The sequence below is a fragment of the Poecile atricapillus genome, chromosome 23 (genome assembly GCF_030490865.1).
Source record: "Poecile atricapillus isolate bPoeAtr1 chromosome 23, bPoeAtr1.hap1, whole genome shotgun sequence".
NCBI classification, from domain to species: domain Eukaryota; kingdom Metazoa; phylum Chordata; class Aves; order Passeriformes; family Paridae; genus Poecile; species Poecile atricapillus.
Genome location: NC_081271.1, coordinates 248,796 through 258,678, shown reverse-complemented (window position 1 = coordinate 258,678; position 9,883 = coordinate 248,796). Strand labels below are relative to the sequence as shown.

Below are 9,883 nucleotides of genomic sequence, written 5' to 3'. Positions count from 1 at the left end.
ACCACACAAGCAAAGTTACCATTACTAAAATACTGGTTTGCATTTATTCTCCCAGTTATGCAGCTCTGTTTACTGCTGCCAAGTCCACGACCGAGGCAGACTCGAAGGCGATACCGGCAGAGCTGGGCACACGTCCCGGGAGCAGAGCTCCTGGCAGCAGCTGAGCCCAGCACTGCTCACAGACAGGGCTAAAGCTGCCCAGGCAAGTCTGTAACACTGCTGTGTGCTGCCTGCACAGCCAAGGAGAGCAGGCAAAGCACACCAAGGGCTTGGCACAGCCCACACGGGAGCTGTGACTGGCACCTCCTGCTTCTGTGGCACCTGCCCCGAGCTGGGGAAGGAGAGCAACACCACAGCAATGCCCGTGGGAAAGGCAAAACCAGGGAGCTCAGCACAAACCAGGGCGACACGGGGAGCAACAAACGCCCGGCCCACGGAGAACAGCAGGTACTGAAGGCACTGGCCCCTCCTGGCCCCGGAATGTCACAGGGACACCCTGCGGGCGTGGGTGGCAGCTCCGGTGCAAAGGGTTCAGGGCACGTAGTGGCAGCACGAGGTGCTGCGTGGGCTGTCTGCCAGCACCCCCTCCCCGGGCAGGGCAGGGCAGGGCAGGGCAGCCGGGTGCCGGTGCCAGCTGGGGCCGCTCACAGCAGCGGGCAGCCTCTGCGCTTCTTGTTCTTCCGGACCTGCAGGCCAGCACGGGTGGCCATCTCAAACACCTCCCGCACCCCTTCCTTCGTCTTGGCCGAGCACTCAAGGTAGCCAAAGGCATTGATCCTGTTGGCCATGTCCCTCCCCTCCTCCGGCTTCACCGGCTCCTAGGAAGCAGTAAAAACAGCGTTTGGAAACATTGCCAACAACAGCAACTGCCCTTGGGGCATCCAGCCCCTCCCGACGGGATCTGGTGTGGGCAGAGGTGCCTTGCTGGCTGGGGGACCCAGGGCTGTCCTCACCTGCTTCATCTTGGCCAGCTCCCGCCGCGTGTGCTCGTCGTTCCGCAGGTCCTTCTTGTTCCCCACCAGGATGATGGGCACATTGGGGCAGAAGTGCTTCACCTCTGGCGTCCACTTCTCAGGGATGTTCTCTACAACAAGCACACGTGGAATCTTAGGAGCTGAAGGGCTGATACCCCACAGCCTCCTCACAGAAACCAGCCCCAAGCTTTTCCTACTGGAGCAGGGAGAGCTCCCTCACAGCATCCTCCTCTCCCACCACCTCTGCCCAGTCAGCAAGTTCCCAGCATTTCCTCAAGTGCACACAAAGTCAGGGGATGAAGGGAAGGCTCTGGCATCCTCAGGGGGCAGCACGGGGGCTTCCCAGACCCCAGGGGGTTCAGTAGCAGCACCGAGTCCTGTGGGAGCCCCAGGTCCCCCCTCAACCCCCGGTCCCTACCGAGGCTGTCCGGGCTGTCAATGGAAAAGCACATGAGGATTACGTCTGTGTCGGGGTATGAGAGGGGCCGCAGCCTGTCATAGTCCTCCTGTCCTGCCGTGTCCCACAGGGCCAGCTCAACCTGAGAAGGGAGAAGGACATGGCTCAGTGGCTCTGCAGGCCAGGAGTGACAGATTTATCTTCCTCAGGTATAGCTGTGCTCTTCCTCAAAGCGGGGCAGGTTCAGTGTGACCTGGAAATGCGGGAGCCGTGGGGCTGCAGGTGCCTCCGAGCACACAGAGCAATCCTAGAACAGCACTGGGCAGTGGCACTGCCAGCACAGACACACAGCAAGGGGCTGGGAATGGCAGTGACCCTCACCTGCTTCCCATCCACCTCGATGTCAGCAATGTAGTTCTCAAACACGGTGGGCACGTACACCTCGGGGAACTGGTCCTTGCTGAACACGATCAGCAGACACGTCTTTCCGCAGGCACCGTCTCCCACGATCACCAGCTTCTTCCTGATGGCTGCCATCGCTGTGGGGACACGAGCAGGTGAGCAGGACAGAGTAGCATGGGCAGTTCATGCCCTTGGGCCCCCAAATTCCTGTGCACAACAGCCTGGGAGACAGCAGACACGAGCACCTGGGGCACATCCTGCTGTGAGTAGCCAGTGATAGACAGGACAAAGGCTCCCCCAGCCCTTTGCAGACACTCTCCAGCTACCACAAACACCAGCTCATGGGCACCACAAGAACTGGTCTGACTGGAACCTTTTACACCCAGCACTGCTACTGTGGCTGGGAGAACTGTCCCAGATGTGGGTAGTGCTGGTGGCCACATGCAGGGACCTCATGGGAGTGCCTTCCCCAGATATCCAACTCTCCCTGGCTTTGCTGTGCAATCACCCAGATAGGATTTTAGACAACCTCAGTTTATTTAAAATAAACCCATGCACATGCTGGGTTTATTTTAAATTATAAATTCTTCAGGGCAGAAACTGTGCTCCGGGTTTCACCGCAGCACGCTCACCAGACCCCAAATAATCTGATCAGCAGCTGGAACACGCCAAGCCAAGCTCTTGGAGGTCTGGGCAAGCAGGACCTCTGTGACTGGCACCTGGCACCTGGCTGGCCCCATCCCAGCCTGTCTGAAAAAAGAGCCTTTGCCATGGAACCAAGAGAGCCAACGCTGGCAGTGGCAGCAGGAGAAGCTGCCAGTCATCACTCAGCAAACAGAGCTGAAAGCCCACAACAAAAGCAGGAGGCCTTCTGCCCCAGGGGAAAAGGATGCAGTTCTGCAAGGAAAACTATGCCTTTGCATCCCTCACTTTCAAAAGGGGTTTATAGCTGAGCCTGGGAACTGGCCAGGACAATGCTACAAAATGCCTGGCACAGCATCTGAATGAGGCATGAGAAAATCAGCCAGAGTGGGATCACATTCCTCCCCAACCTTGTGACCAAAATCTCTTTTCCATCCCCAGATTCCCAGTCCAAAGAGCCTGACCCACTCCTTACGTGCCTTCAGCACATCACCAGCTCCCTGTCCCTGCAGAGATCCTGGGAATGATGCAGGCTGACATATCAGGCTTTGATCCCTGAAAATTCATACTGCTCTGGGGGAAATTACAGGGGACCAGGAAACATCTATGAAGGCAGGGATGTTCCATGCTTTCCCCCTCAGCCCTATCCCTCTCCAAAGCCAGTGCCCAGGCAGCAGGATGGGAAGGAGCCACTCATGCTGGGAGCCTGGGGAAGGGTCACAGGAAATAACCCTGTGGGAAGAACACACACATCAATCTTGACACACTGAGCTGTGAGCAGTGGGAGTGGATCATGCTGGGATCACTCCAGGATTACTGGGATCACCTTGGGAAGGCCAGAATATCACAAATCTGGCCTTTTGCCAGGGCACTTATACTGAGACTTAACAAAAGCCAGGAATCTGTCCCTGCCCCAGTGATCCCACCACAGGGTGAGTCCTGTGCCAACAGAAAAGGGAGGAAAAGGGTAAAACAAGAGTCTGGCTGCATCATAATTAGCTGCAAGGGAAGGATTAAGAAATGAGCCTGAATGGCTGATTCACATTCCAAAGGCAGGCTGCAGACCTACTCGTCTCATCGACGTGCCTGGCAGGGCACCCCTGTCACACAAACCCCGCAGACGTTTCACAAATCAAACTGCACAATGGTTTGGGCAAAAGAGAGGGAGTCTTCACCCATCCCCAGACCAGACCCTGCTTAGTCATGGATCTTTGTAGGTTCCAAGCATTTTGGTTCACAAGCTGAGGCAGGAATGGTTCACGGCTGCTGAGTGCTCTGGAGCTGTTAATAAAAATAGAAAGCTGACACTTGTAAGATAAGAAGAGTGACAATCAAGGGCTGCATCCGGGAGGATGTGAAGTTCCCCAGCTGAGATCCTTGGTGTCAGGCACGCATCCCAGTGGAGCAGCATGTCTACAGGAAGGTGAGCACATTTGTGCAACACTGAAGTCAGAGAAAAAGAAAAAAAGGTACTCCAAAGGGTCCCTTTTAGGGATCAGGGGCACTTTTTAGGGAGGCAAGTGCTGAGCATGGAGTGGGAAACAGCTGCTGTCCCTATTCCTCATGTCCTGCTGCTGCTGCCTGTCCCAGCTGGGCCAGGCAAACCCACAGTGCCACAGAATCATTAAGGCTGGAAAAGACCTCCAAGATGCACAAATCCAACCCTTGTTGCAAACCATCCTTCTTGTCTGACCAAAGGCTCGTCCCCTCTCCAGCAGCATGTCCACAGCACAGAAAAAGAAGGGCTTAGGGAGAAAAAAGCCTGTTTACTTGGACACAAAGCTTCATTGCCCACAGCAAAACATGATACACCTTGTGATTCCGTATCTCCAAGAAGAAAGGCAGTCTGGGCCGTGCCAATATCTAACCCACAGCACCACATAGATGAGAACATCTGCATTGTGAGGAGCAGCAGATACCCAAGGACACAAACCCAAAAGGATGGACCAGGATCTGCTCATGCCCAGCCTGCAGACATTGCTCCTGCCTACACACCACCCTGCCAGGGGGACAGCAATGCCCCAGACCGAGCACAGAGCACCCCGAGCTCCTTCCCACGGCCTCCAGTGTCCTCCCTGACCTGGGCTGGCTCCAGGCCCCAGCAGCTCCCAAGTCCAGCGTGATGCTGAGCGGTGACTCAGAGGGCAGAGGCACTGTCCCCACCCAAACTCTCAGCACAACTCATTCCATTACTCAGGAGAGCCATCCAGAAATAGCCCATTACTAATCCAGAGCTGGTGTGCAAAGGCGAGCAGGGCAAGGAGGCTGGAAGAGGTGGGAGCCTCAGGGGTCAGCTGGGTGCCCCCATCCATGCCCTGGACCCAGCAGCTGGCACAGCACCGATGCCGGCAGCTCTCTGCTCTAGGAGAGATGAGCTGCTTTGCCAGTGGATGCTCTGTTGCTCAGCAGGATGAGGCCAGTCCCTGGGATGAGGATTCTGATGCAAAGGTCTTTGCACTGTCACCAGATTATGAGCAGATAAAAAGTGGAAAACATGAAGACGATTTCATGGAGACAAACAGGGCAATCCCAAATACAAATGCTGAAGAATTAAGAGAGAGCAGTCCTGAGAGGAAGGACGTGGGGGTGCTGGTGATAAAAAGCTCAATATGACACAGTAGTGTTCACTGGCAGCCCAGAAATGCCCGGGTGTGCAGGGCTGATCCTCCAGCGTGGGCAGCAGATGAGGGGGGGATTCCCTGCCCCACTCAGGTGAGACCCCACCTGCAGAGCTGCCTCCAGCCCTGGGCTTCCAGCACAGGGAAAACACAGAGCTGCTGCAGCAAGACCATGAAGCCAGAGTCCCTCTGCTCTGGAGCCAGCCTGGGAGACCTGGGGGTGTTCAGCTGGAGAAGAGAAGGCTCTGGGGAGACCTCAGAGCCCCTTCCAGAAGAAATACTTCCCTGAGAGGATGGTGAGGCCCTGGCAAAAGCTGCCCAGAGAAGCTGTGGCTGCCCCATCTTTGGAAGTGTCCAAGGCCAGGCTGGACAGAGCTTGGAGCAACCTGGGAGAGCAGAAGGTGTCCCTGCCCAGGGCAGGGGGTGGAACAAGATGAGTTTCAAGGTCCCTTCCAACCCAAACCATTTTGGGATTCTATGATAATCTGAAGACAGCTTTTCTACAACTGCCATCAGGCCAAATCATTAAAAGCACACAGTCATTCACAACAGACATATAAATTGAGATTTAAACTCTGCCAAGTGCCAACCACCCAAAATTACAGCCAACACTGCCCAGCCCACACTGGCAATCCAAACTGGCAGCTCTGGGGTGTGAGCAGCACTTGCAGGGCCCTGCTGGAGATGCCTCCTGCTCATCCATGGAGATAACAAAAGGGAACAGCCACTGTGTGCCAGCACTTCCCACTGCCAACCCCCTCAGGGCTCCTGTGCCCATCCCTGCACCTGCTGCTGCAGGCAGGCTGGGCCCACACGGGGCTGGCTGTGGGTTTAATCTGTGCCAGCACTGCCAGCACCCGCCAAATCCTGAGCAGGCATTCCTTCAGCTCACCACAAAGCTGCAACATGACCCCAGATTGCTCTGTTCTACTTTCCAAGCAACTATTCTAAAGCTATCACCATAAAATCACCATAAAACCAGCCAGGCTCCAGGGCAGCCCTAGTGTTGCTGGTCTCTCCCAGCTTTGTGCCTCAAAATGTGAAGTTCCTGCTGAGCAGGATATGGGGAATTCCTCCAGCAGCAGGATGTGTCCATCATCCAGTGTCTGCTATGGGGACTCAGGAACAGCAGACAAAGATGTCAGTGCTTTGAAGGACTCCAACCAGGGGCAGGAATCTTTCAATGAACCTCCTTGGCCAGACTCAACTTCCTAGAGGTAACAGAGGGGTTTTGCTCCAAAGCAGAAATTTCCAAGCACTGCTGACGGCCCCACCCCAGTCAGACCAGTCACACCAGGGATCACAGCCCTGGCCAGAGGCACAGCTCTGAGTCTGGGCAGGGCTGGGGGGGCAAAGAGCTGTGCTGGGACCAGCCCCTTGGCAGGGACACTGCCCACAGGGATACCCCCAGTGCTGTGGGGCAGTTCCATTACAGAAATAGTTTTAGCAGTTTGGACTCACTGGTACAATGATAAAGTAAGGAAACTTCCAAATTAAACCCCACAGGGATATCCACTGAGGGGAATTTCATTTGCTGACATACCTAAGCCATGGCCAAGGTTGTACAGGACAAGTGTCTCAGCCACTGTTGCAAGCACCGGAGGGACTCTTACTACAGAACCATGGAATCATTAAGGCTGAATGGCAGAAAACATTTCCAAAAAGGGCTGGAAGCAAACAGCTGTGCTGAGGGGAAATACAAAGGGCAGGGCAGAGCTTGGGATTGCAGCAAGACCATCCAAGTGGCGCTGGCTTTGGCAAAGCAGCACCTGTAATTTCATGCTGATCCAGCCCCTAGGCTGGCCCAGCTGTGCAGTTTGTGCAGCACAGAGCAGCCCTCAGCCCTGGCCAGCAGCCCTCACTGACACCCAGGGTTGACCCACGCCCACCCGCACCACCACTGCCCACTGCTCCTGGCTCACCTGCCATCCCTCTGCTGCCAGAAGCAAAGACCAAGGAAAATGTCTGTATTTACCACTGAGAGCTGCCTGAAACCTTCCTCAGACCTCCAGACCTGCTATATCCAAATGACAAGGCATTGTCAAAGTAGGAGCTCAACCCAGTGCACAAGTTTAGACCTTTCCCATGTTTTTGGAGATATTTGTGCACAACCAGGCAGGCTGGGCTTAACACACACTCCAGTGGAAAAGGGCAACTTCCCAGACCTAGACCTGGAGCAAAGTGTCCACGGTGGCTCATTTTCATTGCTAAATCCCCCAAAAAACATCCACAAGCAAAACAGAGAAAGGGACTTGGAACAGAAGAATTTAAAAGCCTAAACAAAGGTCAAACCACAAGTGTTTGAGCATTGTGGGAAAAGCTGCCTGCCCTTACCTCCTTTTCCAAAGGACATCATGCCATGTTCTTATTTTACCTCCTGCAGTAGTGACAGCCTTCCCAGCCTCACGGTAGCGCAAATGTCTTGTTGAAAGCTCCAAACAACATGCCACAATCTCAGCAGATGCCTGTACTTGTGCAACGCCTGCCTGCCCCAGCGCCGATCAATATTTGCTAATACAATTCCTTACTTTTCATGTCAGTGCGCCTCTCCAGTGCAAACAGCAAGTCAGGAGGTGAGCCTGGTTAAACGCTCCTGATAACCTGCAGGAAGATAGTGACTTGGCTTATTTTCACTTACATATTTCCCTGGAGAAGCTGTAGCTGTCAGGAACCTGGATGCAAGCAGAAGTCCATAAAATCTCATGCAGTGTCTACCTGAGCTGAGGAGGAGGAGCTGGACATAAACTGAAACTGTTTGGACACCAAAAGCACTTGACAAAATAGAAACAAAATGCAACTGGTCCCCATGATACGCAGCCAGCCAAACCACTGCCTCTAGTGTCCAGTTTCCCGACTGGAACACTTTCCCAGGGATATTAGCTTGAGGGGGCTCAGCCAAGCCCCTGCTCCCAGCCCACTCCACGCAGATGCAAGCCAGGGATCACAGTCCCGCTCTCCCGGGGGGGCTGGAAGGCTGGGGCTGGGTTTAGGGAGGTTGGCGGCCACTGAGAGACTTGGCTGCCAGACTGCTAGTGCTGGAAAAGGCCACGCAGTCATGCTTTTGGAATGCTCCCCTGCTCCTAAGACATTACACAATTATTTCCCCTCCCCGCAAACCCCCCTAATATAAATGTTTAAGAATGAGCTCAGCAGTAAAGAAAGGGAACTTTTTTTCCTTTTTCTGAAGAAAACACAGAGCGGCCACTCCATAAGCAAGGCTGTACATGGGGACACTGCTGGAGCGGGAGCTGTGGGGATGGATGTGGGATGGGGCAGCAGCCCTCAGGCTCCCATCCCAGGTCAGACACTGCCTGGGAGACCAGGCAACTTGGGACCCACAGCCCAGGGCCACCCTCAAGGGATGACAACCTGCATCAACTAAAGTGCAGCTCACCCACCCTCACTACACCCAGGGACCTCCACCCCAGGCACGTCCACCCCACCCTGTCCCACTGCACCCCACCCAGCAGCCCGGCTGGGCCACCCACCCTATGCCCCATTCCCCCACCCTTGCACTGACCCCACACCCCAGTAACCCCACCTTTGAGCCCATACCTGACCAGAACCAGTAACCCCACACCCCATTAGGAACCCAGATCTCAGTCCCTCCAAACCCGACAAGGAAACCCTGACCCCAGTTCCCCCAAGCCCCAGCAGTAACCACGAAGCCCTGTTTCTCCGGACTCCACCAGTAACTTAGACCCCACCACAACCACTAACCCAGACCTCAGTTCCCCCAGATCCCAGCTCTGGCCCCTCTCCCCACCAGTATCCCCCCTCCTCGGCTCGGCTGTCCCCGCTCCGCTCGGCTCCCCCGGACCCCGTACCTCTCTCGGCCTCTGCCCCGTCCCGCTCCCTCCTCCAGCTCCGTCCCGGCCCCGCCGCGCGGCTCCGGGCACCGCCCCGAGCGGGGCCGTACCGTGATGGGCTGTACCGAGCCGTGATGGGCTGTACCGAGCCGTGATGGGCTGTACCGTGATGGGCTGTACCGAGCCGTGATGGGCTGTACCGAGCCGTGATGGGCTGTACCGTGATGGGCTGTACCGAGCCGTGATGGGCTGTACCGAGCCGTGATGGGCTGTACCGAGCCGTGATGGGCTGTACCGTGATGGGCTGTACCGAGCCGTGATGGGCTGTACCGTGATGGGCTGTACCGAGCCGTGATGGGCTGTACCGTGATGGGCTGTACCGAGCCGTGATGGGCTGTACCGAGCCGTGATGGGCTGTACCGCCCCGAGCGGAGCCGTGCCGGGGGCGGAGCGGGAACGCGGGGCCGTACCGTGATGGGCTGTACCGAGCCGTGCGGGGCTGTACCGGGGGCAGAACGGGAACGCGGGGCCGTGCGGGGCCGGGCGGGGCCGGGCGGGGCCGAGCAGACCCGACCCGACCCGACCCTACTCGAGGTTTTTACCCGAGTCGGGTCTACTCGAGTTTTTACCCGAGTCGGGTCTACTCGAGGTTGTTACCCGAGTCGGGTCTACTCGAGTTTTTTACCCGAGTCGGGTCTACTCGAGGTTTTTACCCGAGTCTGCCCTACCCGAGCCGTGCCGTGCGGGGCTGTGCCGTGCCGTGATGGGATGTGCCGAGCCGAGCCGTGATGGGCTGTACCGAGCCGAGCCGAGCCGTGATTAGCCGTACCGAGCTGAGCAGAGCCCCTTCCAGCGCTGCCCCCGCCCGGCTCCGGGTCACCCGGTACCGTCGCTGTTCCCCCGCGGGGTCCCGAGGGCGTTCTACGCGTTCAGGCTCCCGAGGCCGGGTGGGGAGGGGGCGACCCCCTCGGCAGGGGCTGAGCTGCGGCCCCAACGCCCCGTGCCAGGTGAGACCAGCAGCAAGGAACGCCCCACCTGACA

The 9,883-nt window shown here is 56.7% G+C and overlaps 1 protein-coding gene across 3 annotated transcripts; it reads right to left on the bottom strand.

The window, feature by feature from the left end:
- Positions 1–20: 20 nt before the first annotated feature.
- RHOC (ras homolog family member C) lies at positions 21–8,978 on the bottom strand. 3 transcript variants are annotated; one of them, XM_058856138.1, is made up of 6 exons: positions 8,861–8,978; positions 7,368–7,634; positions 1,753–1,910; positions 1,393–1,513; positions 954–1,084; positions 21–818 (listed from the first exon to the last, which is right to left on the bottom strand). In XM_058856138.1, exons 2-6 carry the CDS (start codon positions 7,387–7,389, stop codon positions 645–647), a joined length of 606 nt encoding a protein of 201 aa, XP_058712121.1. In that variant the 5' UTR covers positions 7,390–7,634; positions 8,861–8,978; the 3' UTR covers positions 21–644. The 3 variants fall into 3 exon arrangements, with proteins under 3 accessions (XP_058712121.1, XP_058712122.1, XP_058712123.1); XM_058856139.1 differs by having other exon boundaries at positions 7,562–7,634; XM_058856140.1 differs by lacking the exon at positions 7,368–7,634 and having other exon boundaries at positions 8,861–8,881.
- Between the last annotated feature and the right edge of the window lie 905 nt (positions 8,979–9,883).

Coding starts and splice junctions, on each gene's coding strand:
- RHOC (XM_058856138.1), bottom strand. CDS start 7,389: ATGATGTCCTTTGGAAAAGGAG. Junction 1,514..1,752: donor TCGAGGTGGATGGGAAGCAG/GTGAGGGTCACT, acceptor CTCCCTTCTCAG/GTTGAGCTGGCCCTGTGGGA. Junction 819..953: donor AGCTGGCCAAGATGAAGCAG/GTGAGGACAGCC, acceptor ACTGCTTCCTAG/GAGCCGGTGAAGCCGGAGGA.